The sequence below is a fragment of the Etheostoma cragini genome, chromosome 9, assembly GCF_013103735.1.
Source record: "Etheostoma cragini isolate CJK2018 chromosome 9, CSU_Ecrag_1.0, whole genome shotgun sequence".
NCBI classification, from domain to species: domain Eukaryota; kingdom Metazoa; phylum Chordata; class Actinopteri; order Perciformes; family Percidae; genus Etheostoma; species Etheostoma cragini.
In genome coordinates this window covers 14,757,557-14,776,297 of record NC_048415.1, presented here as the reverse complement: position 1 = coordinate 14,776,297, position 18,741 = coordinate 14,757,557, and the positions used below count along the sequence as shown (strand labels likewise).

Below are 18,741 nucleotides of genomic sequence, written 5' to 3'. Positions count from 1 at the left end.
ACCTATTTTGCCAAAGATTCACTCTTTTAAAACCAGCTGTCCATGTAATGTATCATAATAAGCACTTCAACAAAAATCTTGATTCTTTTGTCTTTTTTCAGTAGGTTCCTCTCAGTGACAAATTTTGTAAAGTATTTGTAAAGATGAGGCTGCTGTTTGCCTGGTTTCGACTCTGTGGCACGTGTCTGCAGCGTCCCCCCTTGCTTCCCCAGTGGATTGAAGTTAGATTATTACCAAGGGGCCTCAACCCTGTCTTCTGCCCCGCGCCTGGCCTGGTCTGTCCTGTTGCAGCCAACAGATGCCTCCCTCTCGGGACCCTCACCACAAGGAGCTTGCAGTTTCTCAAGTGCTGCTGATACTAATCGGATCAGGGATGACATATTGCCAGGGTGAAGGGGATTGTCATGGTCCAACTGGGATGGGGGCAGCAGGGATACAGGTTTAGAGGAGGGGATGTGCATGCTTGTGTGTTTTGTCAAGCTAGAGAGAACAAATGCAGAGGGAGATGTCTAGTAGAGATGATAACAGTTGGTGTTTACAGTTTAGCTAGGTGTTCCCAATACTGAATTGGATCAGTAAAGATCCATTTTTAGTTTTTGTGTCACTGTGATGATGGTTGTTGATGAATCATCTAAAACGAGAATCACTATTTTGTCTCGTAATTACATTTCAAACACTGTTTCCAAGAGTGAGTATTCATGAATGAGTGAAGTGTTCTGTAAGTACATATAATACATAGAAAACAGGCAGTATTATTTTTGGTATAACATTTTAAAACTTATTTTCTGTTGCACTTTGTTGCCAATCTGTTAATTTAAAGCTTTAGTGCGTAACTTTTAGATATTATTGAACCGTTACATTCAAGCCATTGCCAAATGAGTTGCTACAAAGCTAATTAAGACTATCAGCTCCAAACAACTCCTTCTGTATTTCTCTATGTTCAGAAGATTGTGTCGTCTGGTGACTTTTGTGGGCAGAAATTCGAGTGAAGATAATTACCTCATCTGAAGAGTCCTCCATGGTTACTAGCACGATCACTAGGCTTGTATCATGTGGATGTGCCGACAGTGTTATTGTCATTACTTTGATTTCCTCATGGGGGAGACAGAAACTACGCACTATAGCTTTATATTTGAACTGTGTCATTGTCGCCTGAATGTGAAGGCTGTCACTTGACCTGTCTTTTCTTAATTGCATGTCACTGTTTTTGGCATATAACATATCAATATATCAGTGAAATATATTTGACATATTGATTGACATTCTGCACGGTCATTGATCAAAGCCAGAGAGTCTGACAGGGAGAATAAGAGAAAGAGAAATTAATGTTTATATATGTGATGAAAAAGACTAAGACAAAAAAACACTGATATACAGTATGACTACATAAATATTGTTTTGTTTTATAAATAAAATTATAAAGTTTGAGCATTAAAGCAAACATTTGAGTTTAAAGGTGATCCCCAGACCCAGTGATCTCATGAATAGTGTTGCTTTGGTGATATAGAGTTAAACCCATTTGTGAGAAACACCTGCGTTTTCTCCTCTGGTTAAATTCATACGGCTGTTTAATGAGCTTTTCTGAGCGCTTGGCATCCGGACCCCAGATCCAGGCCTAAACCTATTAGATCTCTTTTCCTGCAGTGAGCAGCACAAATGGAAGGCCTTTGTCTGCCCTTTGAAACTTTAGGTGTGTGTGTGTGTGAGAGAGTGTATGAGTGTGAGAGAGAGAGAGAGAGAGTGTGTTGAGAGAGGTAGAAAATGTTTGATGTTGCAACAATATTAAAAGCAATTACAGTAGATGATTTTTGATCAGTAAGGATTTATAAAACTGTTTTTTCTGTTAATTATTGGGCCATGTTGTTGCTGTCACCAATATTGTTGGGTGTTGAAGTAGTGCCCAAAATAAGTGAATCTCATTTCTACTATTTTTTATTGAGAATCACATAGTATCACCAGTTTCCACAATCATTTTGGGAATGACACCTCTATTTCTTTTAAAAGACCAGTATACTTGTGATTGACTGTGATTTTAGTTATGTAAGGCAGCTGCTTATGTATTGCTCTTATTGTTAACTTGAATGGTCTAGTACTAACAAATATGTTGAAATCCAGCTGTTTATGCACAGTGAAGGTTTTCTGCAGTTGATTAATGTTGGAAGGCGCTGCATGGAGTCCAGAGTGCTCTGTTGCAGAGGGAAGGATGCAGAACAGAACAGAGCAGGACTCTGTCAGCCTTGGACAAGGAGGTTTAAGCAAATCACTATGGGTCTGGTTAAGTAGCCAGGGTGTAACCTACAGATCCTGTTAGTGGGTGATGAATTGTCGGCTGAGCCGTGGACTGAAAACTGTGCGTGTGAGCATGCATTCTTGTGGAAGAAGGTCAGTGTATGCAGGTTTATTTAGTTTAAAAAATGGAGGAGGCCAATTTAAAAAGACCCAGTGATGCAAATCGTAAAGGTTCACATGTTGGATGACACAAGGTCTCTGTCATCTGCTTACTTTTTTTCTGGTATTTGTTTTCCTCATGCACTTTGACAAGAACTATGGTTAAACAAATTGTTGAGTGATGCTTTTACCTTATGTTGTTCACAAATCAGTTAAACAAACAGAACTGCAACAGTTAGTCAATAATCTTAGAAAATTACTTTCCAATTAATTTAATATTGAAACAGTGGTTTTAGTCATTTCTTTAAAGCAAAAAATGCCAAATCTTTGCTATATCCATCATCTTAAATGTGAAGTTTTGATGCTTTTGTTTGTCTTACGTGATAGTTAACTTAATATATCTCTGTTCTGAGCTGTTGCTCTGGCAAAAAAGACACTTCAAGATGTCACCTTTGGACTTTTTGAAAATTATAATGGGGATTTTTACTACCATCATGTAATAGACAAAATTATTCATAACTTATTTAAAAAAAGTAATCAGGTGATCAATCCCTAATAATAAACATAATTGTTACTGTAGTTGCAGACCTAGATGAAAGTTACCATGGAAGTAGTCTATTTGTCTGTTGTTGAAGTCTTGGAAAAAGCTTGATCCCTTTTTCTGAAACAGGACCATTATCATAAAATGTTCCACAGGGAGGCTTACAGTAAGAATAGGAAGCACATTTAGCTGTAATGTATTAAAGCGCTCTTCTCTGAAGACATCAGCTGTTTCTATTGTCAGTAACGTATGTGTGAAGACATGTTTGTCTGTGTCTGTCTTTACTCTGTCATCACTGGTCTCAGACACCCATCAGCTGGATTTCCTCTTTCCCTTTGTGTGCCTACCTCTGCTAGTTACAGTATCATGTTTCCTCACAGTTGTGGTTGTTACCATGGTGGTGCTAGTTTGAAAGGATGTAAATACACATTAGGAGGAAGCACTGAGTAGACAGCAGGTAAGTGGTTGTTAGTGGCTTAGGAAATGGATCTTAATGAAGGAAGAGGCTTAAGTCTGGCTGCTGTTACATTTATTGAGTTTCTTAACAGGGAAAACACTCAAACCACAACATCTGTGCAGCATGTAAACCTCGTGCACAAGATAGTTGAGGATGAGTTGGCAACTGATAATCTAGGCATTACATTTCTGTTTGGTTCTTTGTGTGCATTAATAGGACAGAAATCATGTTCATCAAAGGTGAAGATGTTGGTGAATGTTCATTCCAGGCAAAGGAGTCTGAAGCTGTTGGGGCATTAGCATCAGTGTTAGCACATGGAAAACAAATACTGCATACATACAAGATTTTTACATAGAAACATTAGCAGTGTCTATATTTTTTAAGCTATTATGTGGTGGAAACTGTTAAGCATTTAGATTGTCATGAGCTCACTAAAGCATACACCTAATACCAGAGCTGTAATATTCTATACACTTTACTTTATCAGTGAATATTAATTAGTGGATTTATTCATCTAATGGTATATTCCAACATAACTATCATCATCAAACTAGATTTTCACTTAGAGCTAACACTAGTACTACTAATTAGTTTGATGGATCAATTACTAAATTGATTGAATTTTTCTCTAATGTGAGTATATGCTAGGTTTTCATGTCTTCAATGAGAGTAAATTTAATAGTTTTGGGCTGTTGGTTGGAGAAAAACAAGCATTCTGAAGAAGTCACTTCCTTTTTCCTGGGGAAGTGCTTTTTTCTCCAGTTTATAGGCTTAATGTCTAATGAATTAATCAACAACAAATAAATTGATAATGTAAATAAGGGCTATTTGCATTTCTTCTTACATCTCATCAGCTCCATTCCAATCAACTATTTTGTCTCTGTCATTTTGTAAAGTTAACACGTTTCCATTGTGCTCTGTTTAATGTCTGCAGTACTTTCCAGGCCGTCCATTGGTGATGAACCTTTTGAAGTCTGTAAACTCTTGGCTACAGAACCAGACTGGCGATGGGATTTCCTATGAGGCGCTCAGAGAGATAGTGGATAACTCAGCTCAGGTGAGTTGAGGCAAAGCTGTATAGATAAATATCATATTGAAGTTTTCACCTTATTTTTGAATATTGTGATGAACTTGGGGTTCATTATTGTCAGTCAAGGCAGCATTCTATGTAAGACATAGTTAACTTTTTAAGTCTCTTGTATCTTTGGTATTCATTGGATTCAGAAGCGGTCTGTCCATTACATGCTGCATCGAGGTAAGTACATGAATGCAAATTGAGAAAAAGAACATATTTTTGTGAGCCTGAGCAGGCAGGCGACTTAAAGGGAGAGGAATGGAGACAAGAGAGGACCAGACAGGTAAGCAGAGGGCAGGGCATCATGAAATGCACCAAGACTGATGTGAGGATATCTGTCTGGAAGTAGCCTCTTTGTTCCACCGAGATATCAAGGTCACCTGTCAGTCTGGCCACATAATCAGTTCAAAGCCACCTTAGAGGCATTAAAGTGATGCCTATCCTGTCAAAGAAAATGTTAACATGTGATCCTGAAAATTTCTATTAAAGCCCACAGTATGAGTAGATAAAAATAAATTTTAGAAGTGTCCAGATCTTTCAATATGTACTTTGTCCTTGTCTTGGTGCCAGCACATACAACTGAGGATCTATGTGCTGTTGTCTTTGGAATGAAGCCTGCATGCCTACAGTACCGCCCCTTGCAAATTGAAAGAGTCACTTACTTACATCATTAGCTTTTAGCAGGCAAATCAATTGATCTATGAATCAATGGGAAGGTATGAATAGACTTCGCCTCAGAGGAAATGGACTTTGTACACACACACACACACACACACACACCAAAATCTTTACTATTGACATGTGACTAACCCTGTCAATCACACCAGCGATGCAGTGTGGCGAGAGAAACGACTTTATGTCAGAGAAAATATGTTATTGGATTCCACTGTGGCTCGTGGTTAGAGATCTGGATAGCTTCTGTTCATTAGTGGAGGGCTGAGCCATTAACCTTCTTATTGATCAAGAAAACTACGTGGCTTTCATTAAGTTGAACAGGTCGGGAGATGCTTAAGAGGCTCTACTTTTTGGAAAATCTTTGTAGTAATATTTAAAGGATAGGGCTGCTGTTATTCTACTTTTTTTATTGTCAACATATTCCATAAAAATATGGAATCAATAAAAAACATTGATGTGTTAACCTGTCTCTCAATTCTGTCTGTGGCACCTAGACATTCAGTCCCACTGAGGATATATTAAAAATGGGTCATGCATTTTATATGCAATGTGTATATATATATACAGTATACTTTTATTTTTTTAAAGGGAACATTTCCTGAAACAATTTGACATTATGATCAAATGGGATTAAAATAATGCACTTGTTATATTTTCATCCAAGGGTGTTTTGCAGCATTTCCCAACCATGGCTACTTGTACTTAGAAATAAAAGAACATGGCAGTGCAACAGTGTGGTGTTAATAGAAATATACCAGAGAGGAAAAAGCTATCTCAGGGTTTTGTTACACAGACAAAATATGTTAGTGGGATTTGTTTTGGTCTTTTGTGGGATTTTTTGACAGTAAGAAAATATAGAATATCACCAGTTTGATAATTTTAGCTTTATTGTTTTTCTGTTTAACATTTGTCAGTAATTTGTCTTTATCTTTTTGTTTTTCTTCCTCTCTCTCTCTCTCTCTCAGACTCCATACACTGCTTTGCCTGAAGGAGTGAGGTGGGTGGGCTGTCAGGGTTCACAACCCCACCTGAGACGTTACCCTTGTGGGATGTGGATCCTCTTCCATGCTCTCACTGTCCAGGCCAAGAATGCAGGAGGCACCGGTATACACACACACACGCAGATTTTTTTTGGTGTGAAGGAAAAGGGCCACTGAAAGTTCACAAAGATGGGTGGACTGAGGATGAGGGCTTTGCGAGGCTTTGTAAACAAATTAGCTCAGGAATGTTTGTTGAACTGATTTTTATTTCACGCTGACCTGATTTAACATCACAGAGAACACAAACAAATATAACGATGAAGTTTGAGTCTTTGTCTTTTTTCCTATGTTTTGTCATTTTTGTAACTAAAATTGAGCCTAATTGTGACTGTGTAAAAAGGGATTATGTTAGATTAGTGGAATGTGAGTGGTTAATAAAACGGGCAGATGACCGGGGGGCTCCACTCCTGGCCAGTACGTTAATCTCCCTTCAAAACACACACACACAAACACAGAGAGAGAGAGAGAGAGGTTAATCCCCAGGTTTACGGACCATCATGTGACCTGCAGATGGACTGGCCAAAAGGGGCGTCCATCTGGCCCCACACAGCTTAATGGGAGGATACACACACGTACAGAACATTATTGACTATCAGTTAAAACTCTATTTATATACACACACGTTTCATAGATTAGTAAAGGTGTGAACACATTAGTATAGGTTTGAACACAAGCCCATCCTTATTTTCATGAAGAGACACACTCCCACTGTCAGTACAGTTCATCTGAAGGTCCTGCTAAATCGGGAAGAAAACCAAACCGCTCCAATAAAATATGTTTGGGGCCTGTTTAAATCCTGAGATAACAGCATGGCCACCATTCACACAAAGGGTTAACTGTATTTAATCTCCAGATTGGGTTATCCCATTTGCGTAGATAATTCATCTCAATATGGGGTTAACCCAGCTCTCTGTGACTCCTAGCCCACATAACCGTGGGAATCACACCGTGAGCCACACTGCCATTAGCAAGTGTTCAGGCTACAGCACAGGGTAACAGGACATTTTAAAGTATAGAAACAAGGAGCTGTACAATAAGAGGTGATGGGCTGCACAAAGGAGATGATGAACTTGATTTTGCATTTATTTTTGTAAACATGCAGTTTTTCAACCATCGTTTTTAGTTGCATATATTACCAAAGATGTTCACCACAAAATCAGGAATTAGAACCAAGTTGGTGTTAAGAAGGCGTTTGTAATGGGTTTTTTTCTTCTTTTTTTTGTGACATACACATTAATTTGCACATTTCTCACTGTTGATCATATTACTGGTGCTGAACATTGACTGACAACATAAAATGTCTCCCCCCCCCCAGATCCCCAGGAGGTGCTGAGTGTGATGAGAAACTACGTCCACAGCTTCTTTGGCTGCAGGGCGTGTGCCGAGCACTTTGAAATTATGGCGTCAGAGAGTCTGTTGGAGGTGAACACGTTGTCGTCAGCAGTGCTGTGGCTTTGGTCCAGACACAATCGCGTCAACATCAGACTGGCAGGTAGGAGACGGCACAATCATCTGTAGCTAGTTTGCAGAATTCCCTTGGTGCAAACTAGAGGTGGTTGTCCATTCTATTTCAATTACAGCTGTGCTACACACAGTGTGTAGATATTTCCCTGAAATATCTACACACAGTGTGTAGATATTTCCCTGAAATGACAGTGAAACTGCTGTTATAGCATCCATAATTCTATTGTTTATTTTTTTTTTTTTTTGGTCTTTGCTGCCTTTAATGGACAGGACAGCCAGGTGAGAAAGGGGAGAGAGAAGGGGAAGACATGCAGGAAATTGTCACAGGTTGAACTCGAACCCTGGACCTTCTGCATTGAGGCATAAAACCTCTTAGTACTGTATATGTGGGCCTGCTCTACCAACTGAGCCCTAGAGTTTAAGATGTATTTTAATGTTAAGAGGGATAGAGAGAAATTATGATATAAAACCTTTTTGAAAAATCTTACCCAATGCCAAGAGATAAGTTAACAATCAGCACAGGGTTAGATAATGTATTTTTTCTATTTTACCGTGTCTTTAAAGCTAAAGTGCGCAAGTATTTTTGCCGTTACATTTGAGCCGTTGCCAAAAGAGTTGCAACAAAGCTAATTAAGCCTATCAGCACCGCTCTCTCTGTATTTTTCAGTATGGCTATGTTTCTCTTGAGTGGAGATAATTACCTCCCAAAAAATAAAATCCATCATGTTTTTTAATCCTTGGTGTCCTTGGCTACCAGCAACTGCATGGAGGAGGGCTGGGGATGGTGCGTATGCGTCATGTTGGTGCAACAACAGTGTTGTTGTCATTACTTAGAATTCCTCATGCCGGAGACAGAACCTACACACTACAGCTTTAAAGTGAAGACCATATTTCCCACAAACTGCTTTCTTTCTTTTTTCTTTCTCTGCTTTCTTTTTGTTTTTGTTTTGAAGGCCAAAAGAAACCTAAGACATGATAAAGGATCTTCATATAAGGAAGATGCATTCAAATGAGGTCAACTAATATAAAGTAAATAAAATTATAAAACCCTGATGTATCATAAAGCAGTTCAGCAGAGTTCCTGTAAAATTTGGCTCTGTGGCAGACTGTAAAATACAGTGTAGACGTCAGTACAAAGTGTCAGCCACCTTGGTGATGATCTTTTTGTTTTGTGGAATTTTTTATGTTTTGAACTTAATGTGGTCGTTTTATAATCGTAGAACTCAAACAATTAGCCATCCATTCATCTTCGTCCGCTTATCTGGTATCAGGTCGCTTGGGGAGCAGCTCCAGCAGGGGACCCAACCTTCCCTTTCCCAAGCCACATTAACCATCTCCGACTGGCGTTCTCAGGCCAGGTTGGAGATATAATCTCTCCACCTAGTCTTGGGTCTTCCCCGAGGCCTCCTCCCAGCTCGACGTGACTGGAACACCTCCCTAGGGAGGCGCCCGGGAGGCATCCTTACCAGATACCCAAACCACCTCAACTGGCGCCTTTTGACGCGAAGAAGCAACGTCTCTACTTCGAGCTCCCCACAGATGACTGAGCTTTTCACCCTATCTCTAAGGGAGACGCCAGCCACCATCCTGAGGAAACCCATTTCGGCCGCTTGTACCCTGGACCTCGTTCTTTTGGTCATGACTCAGCCTTTGTGACCACAGGTGAGGGTAGGAACAAAAACTTACCGGTAGATCGAGAGCTTTGCCTTCTGGCTCAGCTCCCTTTTGGTCACAATGGTGCAATAAATTGAATATAATACCGATATCTCTGACCAATCTCCCGCTCCATTGTCCCATCACTCGCAAACATTACCCCAAGGTATCTAAACTTCTTCACCTGGGGTAAGAACTCATTCCCTACCTGAAGAAAGCACTCGTCGGTTTCCTGCTGGGGTTTCTCTCTGGGAGCCATCCCCTTATTGTGGAGCTTTGTGCTCCTGGTAGGGTATCCCGTGGCAAAGAATGGTTCAAAACCCCCTATGAAGCACCGCGAGGGAGATGGAGTGACCCAGCCTGGAGGAAGCCCGGGGCCCCCGTCAGGTGCTTTTTGTACTGTTCGACAGACAAAACAAGCAAGAAAATGTTACCTTGGCTTCTGTGAAATTATTATGGTCATTTATCACTATTCTCTGACATTCTTCAGATAAAAGACAACATGTTTTAATCAAATGTAACAATTAATAGTCAGTTGCAGCCCTAATGCAGAAGAAAATGTGTTTATTTTGCATATTGGACACTGTACAGGAGATACAGTATATAATGAATAAAAAAGTTGTGAAGCTGATTTAAGTCTATGTTACACACCTTAGTTTATTAAGCCATCCCTGTCCCTCCACTTTTTTCATCCCATCCTTTCCTCTTTCCACACTCCTCTTTTCTGTGACCATCCGCTACTTGTGATCTTAAGCATTACCTTATTCAATTTTGGGGGAAGATTGTCTGTTCCTGGTCAGTTAGTCTTTTGTAATACGACTAAGAGGGGTGAGGGGAGGAGGACGGATGGATCCTCAGATCAGACACCAGCTGTCACCCCGTCTTAGTCCTCCAAGCATCATCTGCTTCTGCCTTACCCATTTTCTCCTGACCCCCCTCTGCCATCTTCTGTCCTTCTCCACACCCTTACTTTGATTCTTTCCCATACCTCATTGTCCTCACTTTATCGCCTTACCAGTCCTCAACCATTTATTGTTCATATATCCTCAAGACGTATTTACCCAAAATCATGCTTTTACACCTTGTCCTCATAGGTTTGTACCCCAAACTTCACCCTTTCACTGTACAATTTGCGTCTTTGAGACGTCTATGACTAGAAATTTCTGTCTAGGTCATCCCATTAAATGCATAATTACCTACTTCTTTTTTATAGGCCATACACAGAAATAAATAAATAAATTTCTCCTCTAATGCTCAGTCCGTACATTTCATAAGCAGAGGAAGAAGAGACAAAGTTTTCTCTCTTTTTTGATGGTGCTGTATCAGCGTATTACACTTCTGCACATCAGTCTTGAAAGTATTAAACAGCTCCTAAGCATCCCTCATCCCTTGTCTGTGTTCATATGATTTTATTAGGCACAGGGATGTCATCAACAGCCCACTTTGTTAAATCACTAGCTTTTGTTCATGTGGACTGCCCCCTCTTCTATCTCAGGGACAGCTTGTGTCCTGAACAGCAGGGGCCAGAATGACACGCGTCCCTGCGAGTGTCTGAACCCCCAGACGCTTAAACACTATTCAACCCACCACCTTCACCCATCAGTCTTCCTTCACTTCCTCTATCTCTGTTACGGTCTTTCTCTCTTTCCACTCACCCTCCCCTGGGACTCATATCCTGCGCTTGACAAGTAATGGCACAACATCCTTGCAGGATGGATCCCCCAGGAACCAAGCCCTCTTTTTGCCCACACACACACACACATACACACACACACAATTCCCAAGGTATTGTGTTACAGCAGGTGGCAAACGCCATGACACAAGCCGCACACTCTCCCCCTGCTTTCCTCCCTCTCCCAAACACAAACACACACAGCCTCCAAGCATGGGTCAAGTTGTGGCGTGTGCAGGGGGAGTTATTCATGGTGGAGGGTTTGTCGTGGGTCCACAGGGGATAAGTCGTGTGAATCGTAAGGAGAGAGAGAGGGAGGAGACGGGGATTTGGCTGTGTTTGTAGCAATGAGTGGCGGCGTCTCCCTGAGGAGTGCACACTCCATCCCTCCATCCACTCAGCCCCTCCTCTCCCCTTTGCCTAAAGTGGAGCTCTTTAGCAGGCCTCCCCGCCCCTCCTTTCAGGAGCAGCCATGCATAAAAGAGCAGCTATTTGTAAAGCAGCCGAACAATTAATTTAGCTGGCAACAAAGAGGCCCCAGGGCCCTGTGCCTCCTCGCAGCAGCAGAATTAAGACCGGTGGCAGCTCAGTCCTGTTGCTGCTTGTCAACAGGCTGAGACTGATTCACATTTCAACAGACAAAACAGCAGCAGGCCAAGCTATCTTTAGGACTGTGTTCACATGCATACAGTGGATGTAAAAAGTTTACTGACCCCTGTTAAAATGGCCGGTTTTTGTGATGTAAAAAAATGACACAAAGATTAATCATGTCAGAACTTTTTCCATCTTTAATGTGACCTATAACATGACCAATTAAATTGGAAAAACAAACTGAAATCTTAGAGTGGGGAAAATAAAAAAATAAAGATATACAATAACCTGGTTGCATATATGTGCACACCCTTAAACTAATACTTTGTTGAAGAACTTTTTGATTTTATTACAGCACTTAGTCTTTTTGGGTAGGATTCTATTGTCATTGCACATCTTGACGTGGAAATATTTGCCCATTCCTCATTACAAAAGTGCTCCAAATCTGTCATTACGAGGACATCTCCTATGCACAGCCCTCTTAAGGTCACCCCACAGATGTCCAATTGGATTCAGGTCTGGGCTCTGGCTGGGCTATTCCAAAACGTTAATCTTCTTTTGGGGAAACCATGCTTTTGTGGATTTGGATGTGTGCTTTGGGTCGTTGTCATGCTGAAAGGTAAACTTCCTCTTCATCTTCAGCTTTCTAACGGAAGTCAGAAGGTTTTGTGCCAAAATTGCTTGGTATTTGGAACTGTTCTTAATTCCCTCCACCCTGACTATGACCTGATTCCAGCTGAAGAGAAACAGCCCCAAAGCATGATGCTGCCACCACCATGCTTCACTGTGGGTATGGTGTTCTTTGGATGATGTGCAGTGTTGTTTTTGCGCCAAACATATCTTTTGGAATTATGGCCAAAAGGTTCAACCTTGGTTTCATGAGACCCTAACACATTTTCCCACATGCTTTTGGGAGACTTGATGTTTTTGCAAACTTCAGCCGGGCTTGGGTGTTTTTCTTTGTAAGAAAAGACTTCCGTCTTACCACCCTACCCCAAAGCCCATTTATATGTAGAATACGGGAGATTGTTTTCAGATGTAACACACAGCCAGTATTTGCCAGAAATTCCTGCAGCTCCTTTTATGTTGCTGTAGGCCTCCCTGAGCAGTTTTCTTCTCATTTTTTCATCAAATTTGGAGGGACGTCCAGTTCTTGGTAATGTCTCTGTTGTGCCATATTATCTTCACTTGATGATGACTGTCTTCACTGCGTTCCATGGTATATTTAATGCTTTGGAAATTCGTTTGTACCCTTCTCCTGACTGATATCTTTCAACAATGAGATCTCTCTGATGGTTTGGAAGCTCTCTGCGGACCATGGCTTTTGCTCTGAGATGCAACTAAGAAAATGTCAGGAGAATCCTACTGGAACAGCTGAACTTTTTTGTGGTTGATCAGAGTCACTTTAAATGATGGCAGGTGTGCAATGACTTCTATTTAAAGGAGAATTCCGGTCAATTTCAATACGTGGCTCTGTTGTTTGTGAATTTAGAGTGCTGTCAGTACCAAGAAAAATGAAAACAATCAGTGCTGCCTACACCGTGTTCTCCTCCTGCTAGAGTTAGCAGCCAACAGTCTTAAACAGGGCAAGTTTTACACGTGCTTTTAGCCTCTAAACATGCTTGAAATGTCATTACCAGTGTCTAGCCATGTGGAGTTATTCCTTCCAAGTGAACACAGCGAATTTGACTGCAGTAGATGTGACATAAAGGCATAAAAGTTGTGTTAATTCAGCCAGTGCACATACCTCTGTTTATTTCCTGTTTTCCAGTAAAGTCCACACTAGTCAAAACACGCCTTTCTGTCACATCTACTTCAGTTAAATTTGCTGTGTTCACTCGGAAGGAATAACTGCACATGGGTAGGCACTTTAAATGACATTTTGAACATGTTTACATTCATTTAACATTCTCAAATGTTAAATGTTGTCCAAACACAGTACTGTTGTCTAAAATTAGCAACAGTTCGACTCAAACCAAAAACTACTGTTTAAAGAGTCTAGTAAGACAACCCCCAAATAGTTAGGGATATGTTGGGCTTGAACCCCAATGGCACATGTGGGGAAACAGCAATTCCATTAGCTTGGATGGTTACCCTTAAAGGATAGAGCTGTACAACTACAACTCAGTGTGGTACATAGTAGTTACAGTATTTATAACAACAGAGCCTCAATGATCTCATTGTCACGTTAAGTGCCTACATGGCTGTCTGTTCCTTTATGTTTTTTTGTGCTGGGACTCGAAATGTTGCATCATTGTACATTTTTCTGTGAGCTTGCTAACTTCAGTGTGCTGACAAGCTATCTTTTTCCTTTGTATACCACAATGGAAATTATTCTTGGACTTAAAATGTTTGTAATTATGTGTGACTTAATGTCCTCTGTCAAATAAACTGAACTAAACTACACATTCAAGGCCAGTTTTCAGTATTTGACAGTTTTAGATAGTATGGATATGTGTGCTCCAACCACATTTGACTCAGTATCAAGTATCAGTATTTAAGTTCACCCAAATGTGAAATACGTTATACAATAAACAGAATTTCTGGTTTAGGTTTTGTCTCGATTATCTAAATGTGCAAAATGTCTGACATCATGCAAAATGTCTAGCAGTCATGATGGCTCAGTATGCCATGTGGTATAGCTGATCATCACTTACAGAATTAGTGCTGAGAAAGCTAGTTTGACGTACTGAACAATACATATTTATACCTGATGAATATGTATGCACAGTGGTGATGACATCTCTGTGACAGGCCATTGTGGCAATCTCAATATGGCTGGTATGGCTAAAGTCACCCTGGCCACAAACGTGACAAGCTGATTAGAATAAGGAAAGAGTTCTGAGGTGTGTGTGTGTGTGTGTGTGTGTGTGTGTGTGTGTGTGTATGTGTGTGTGCCTGCGCGCTCTCACCTGCTGAAATGTATAAAAGCCCACACACCCACAGGCTGCAGCCCATCCAGGACACAGTAAAATTGATGTATACTTTATGTAAAGTACTGTATGCAAAGTACATACACACATGCATATGACTCATATGACTGAGATTAATCTTGAGCATTGGAGAGAATGAGGAGGAAGCGGGAACGTAGGTGGTGGAGGATGTAAATTGACATTCCTGTAAAGTGACAGACCTGCTGCTGCACTCCTTTTTTTCCCTTCTCACACACACACACACACACACAATCACACACACACACACACACAGGCCTGTTGGTGACAACAAGCAATTTATTACTAGATGCTACCCTGTGTGTTTGTGTGTGTCCTTTTGTGCAGTGTGTCTGCTGTGTATAAGTATTTTTTGCGAGGATGCATGTTCCTCTGCCAGTCTGTTTGCATGGGTGTTGTGTGTGAGTGACAACGGGCGTTAGCGGGCAGCGACTACATGAAAGAAAACCTGTTAAAGGAGAAAGTTTCTAATTCATTAGAAGGGCAGCTCCCCTCTGAGGTTTTTGTTGCTCTCATGTTCAATTTGGAGATTGAAGTTGCTTTCAAAGGGGTGTGAAGGGACAAGACAGGTGGTCTAGAGCACTGAGGTCTGCTGCTCTCTCTCTCTGTGTGTGTGTGTGTGTGTGTGTGTGTGTGTGTGTGTGTGTGTGTGTGTGTGTGTGTGTGTAAGCTGTCCACTTTTGCCACATCTATTATCTCAACACCCCTCCCACTGGGACATCCCAGAAGCCCATTGATCATTGTTAGACCCTGTCATACACTCTCTTACACACTCACATGCACTCACACACACACAAATATCAATCCCTAGATTACATTCACACAAACACAGACAGATGATTTACATATACATACTTAAACACATACACATATGCATATAGGCACTTAGTATTTACGAGCACTGTGACAAGATCAAATGGGTTCAACACAGATTGCATCCAGTCCTCAAAGCACTTACATCCTCAAGTCAATGCACTAACAAGGAGAATAAAAGAAACAACAATGGATGAAGCAGCTGACTGGGCGCTTTATGTTGAGTGATTCCCGTATGTGGCAAAAAATCTTGAGTCATGCAACAATTTCTGACCTTGTTTATTATCTACTATAAGTTAGTGAGGTACTTGTTAGTTTTTGACTGTGAGAAAGATGTAGTAGTGGAAAAAAATAGGCCTCTTTATTTAAATAGCTGCATTCAAAAATGTACTTAAAAAGAATATTTGCAGCCATTGTACTTAAGTATCACAAGTATGTATCTCAATGTGTAATTTTACTTCAGTAGCTTAGTTGGTAGATTTATAGAAAAAAGTCATGAGCCAATAATGCATGTCAATAGGTTTATTTCTGTGGCTCTCATAAGGCAGGATTTTAAATGTCCAACCACCCAGCTACCCTTTAGGGTCACAATTCATCCTTTCCCCCCTGTAATGCTGTTTGCTTGATCCTTTCTCAGTACTAAAGTGAGCAGGACTCTGTTGTACAAAACATTAACCCTTCTTTTGCATTCATCTCTGCAGGCGATTTGAGTGAAGACCCCAACTTCCCAAAAATCCAGTGGCCTCCACCAGAAATGTGTCCTGCCTGCCATACGGTGAAGGACAACGGGGAGCACAAGTGGAGCCAGGTGCATGTTCTCCCCTTCCTCCTGTCCCACTTCTCATCCAGCAGTATCCTCACAGGTAAAAGGTTAACACCATAGTTTCCTTTTCCTAAGAGAGCATATGAATTCAAGGATTTGTACCAAACAATAGAAATGTATTTCTTTCTTCTACCTGCGTGTGTAAGCAGTCTGAAGCTTTATAATCATGACATCCTCCTGTCTCTTTCCGTTTTATTATCTGTATGTGAAGTAAGCTGCTCAACAAAAAAAAGTAATGTAAATATAGTATGTGTGTGGATGTGTTGTTAAAGGACCCCCGTTCTCAGTTGCATTTTTGTATTTTTCTGCACAGCACTTCAACTTTGGTTGTTTTAAAGTGCTTAACAAGTAGAGGCCGTATCCTCTAAATCATATCAATTCTTCTCTAAATGTAAAGTATTAATTATGGACAGTAGTTTTCTTTTAATATCTGAGTATTACTTTTGTTAATAAAAAAAAAAAGCCTTAAATTGACTCTTAATTCTAATGAACCAAAGAGGATTAGGAATGCCTCTGATTCTAGATTAAAGGTGATGACTTTAGAAAATAATTCCCCTGTGTCTTCCTCTTCCTTGCCCTGTCAGACTACCTGGAAAATGAAAGCCAGATCCTGGCAAAACAGAGGGAAAAACATGCGAGTCACCAGCAAGCTTTAGAAGCTCAGAAACGTTTAGAGAGGAAAGCCCGGGAGGCCTTGGACTCAATGACACATCCTCTGCCATCGCAACCCGCTATGCAAGAAGAGGAGGAAGAGGAGGAGGAGGAGGAGGAGGAGGAGGAGGAGGAAGGTGGGGAAGGAGCAGCAGCAGCAGCTGATGAGATGGAGGGTAAGACATCTGAGACAACCCCCTGGCCCAAGCCTGAAATGGAGTTGGGTCGAGGCCGGCGGCAGGCCCACAGGAAGCCGAGCATTGTGGGGATGAGAATGCGAGAGCTGCAGGAGGACATCGTGGATCTCGACTCATTTGTCAACCAGCACTACAAGGCCAAGGCGCTGCGGGTCAAACGCCGCACCCTGCAGAGGAAGGAGGAGCAGGAGCCCTGGCCTGTGTTTGGGCTGGAGATGGAGCTGGATGCAGGGCTGGGGAGGGTGGGCCTGCAGCCTATGGAAGCAGACTTTGAGCAAGATGGGGGGCGGCAGAGAAAGCGGCTGCATAAGCGAGAACTAACAGGCCAGTACTTTGTTGAGGAGGCCGAGTTGAGCCCCAGGGGACGCTTGATGTCTGTGCTGAGCATTGGCTTTTCCAAAGTGGACATCAGCCTGTGTGTCATTCTTTATTTCCTGTCCTCCATGTGTCTTCTGGCCATGTACCTTTTCTTCAAGACCCGCCTCAGACTACGGCGGGCTAAAGTAGCCCTGCCCTGAACCAGTGTATCCAAATTGGAGCTGAGTCAGCAATGATTAACGTTAATTAGTTTCATGTAGACTAAGGTCGGGGTTAGTGTAAGGGGATGTGTCAAGATTAAGGTGATCTTTGGTAGGTCCACTTAACTGTTACCTACAGCCAAAGTATGCAACAGTGTGTTTCACACTGAATGTTGTGGATGCTAAATGTCTAACTGGAGAGGAGTCTTTTGACATAACACTTACACTTTCAGTCTTTCAGAGCTTTATTAGGCAGAACTTCAAAAATATGATGATGGAAAATATGTGCATATAGCTATATATATTTCCATAAGTGGGTTTCTGTTTGGAGTTTGTGCCTGAGTTAAGGATAATCCATTTTTTGTTTTTTGTTTGACCACTTATGAAGGATCAACTTAAACCCAATATGAGATGATTTGTTTTTTTAATTTGTAAGAAGTAAATGCAACTTATACATAATTTGTGTTGCTTAACAGAAATTATGGACATTTGTCAAAGTGTGATTTTTATATTTTTATTTTTGCTATATTTTTTACATCTTACTGTAGGACAAAGACATCCTACATGACTTCCCAGTGTCCTATAACCAAAAAATGTTTTTATTTCAGTCAATTTTTTTATATATATTTACACGTCAAATATTTTTATCATTTGAACTAAATAGTAGGTTATTCTGTGATTTTTAAAAACCGTCTGTATCTTAAATTACGGTTTTCCCTCCAATCAATCACTAAAAGCTTTGTTTATCAAGCCAGATTTTTCAATGTTTCTGCATTTCATTTAATAATCAGTTTAAAAAAACAAAAAACAGTCCAATAAAAATTCATAGTGGGTTTTTCAAAGTTTTTTTGTTCGCCTGACAGCTGCATCATATTGTTTGAATACTGTGACTGGACCAGCAGGTCCAAACTAACTTTTACCAGAGAAGAGCGGATCAGCCTTTTGTTCTTCAGCTCCTTTGAGGTGTCTTACTGTACATTACACTGAGCGTTACGTCACATCTTTAAATATTACATCACACTGCTGAGTCCACATAACAGCTACTCTGGTTGTTTATGAAGTACTGTGGAGCTATGCATATGTTCACACTGGACAAGGTTTTAGAATAAGTAGGATTTGTTTTTGGCTTGTGTCCATGATGTAAAGCCTTGGCTGGTCATTTCAAAAACACTGTGTTTCTCTGTGTGCTTCTTCACTTCTGTCTGAATCAATAAAATTATTTTTGATAAGGA

General features: G+C 40.8%; 1 protein-coding gene across 2 annotated transcripts in view; it reads left to right on the top strand.

The window, feature by feature from the left end:
• Positions 1–18,741, top strand: part of qsox1 (quiescin Q6 sulfhydryl oxidase 1) — a 29,990-nt gene extending 11,249 nt beyond the window's left edge. The window contains exons 9-13 of one of the 2 annotated variants that reach the window (XM_034882602.1): positions 4,321–4,443; positions 6,102–6,234; positions 7,492–7,668; positions 16,022–16,183; positions 16,728–18,741. In XM_034882602.1, the coding sequence (XP_034738493.1) occupies positions 4,321–4,443; positions 6,102–6,234; positions 7,492–7,668; positions 16,022–16,183; positions 16,728–17,509 (1,377 nt within the window). In that variant the 3' untranslated portion in view covers positions 17,510–18,741. Of the gene's footprint in view, positions 1–4,320; positions 4,444–6,101; positions 6,241–7,491; positions 7,669–16,021; positions 16,184–16,727 lie in introns of both variants that reach the window. The other variant, XM_034882601.1, reaches the window with a different exon arrangement.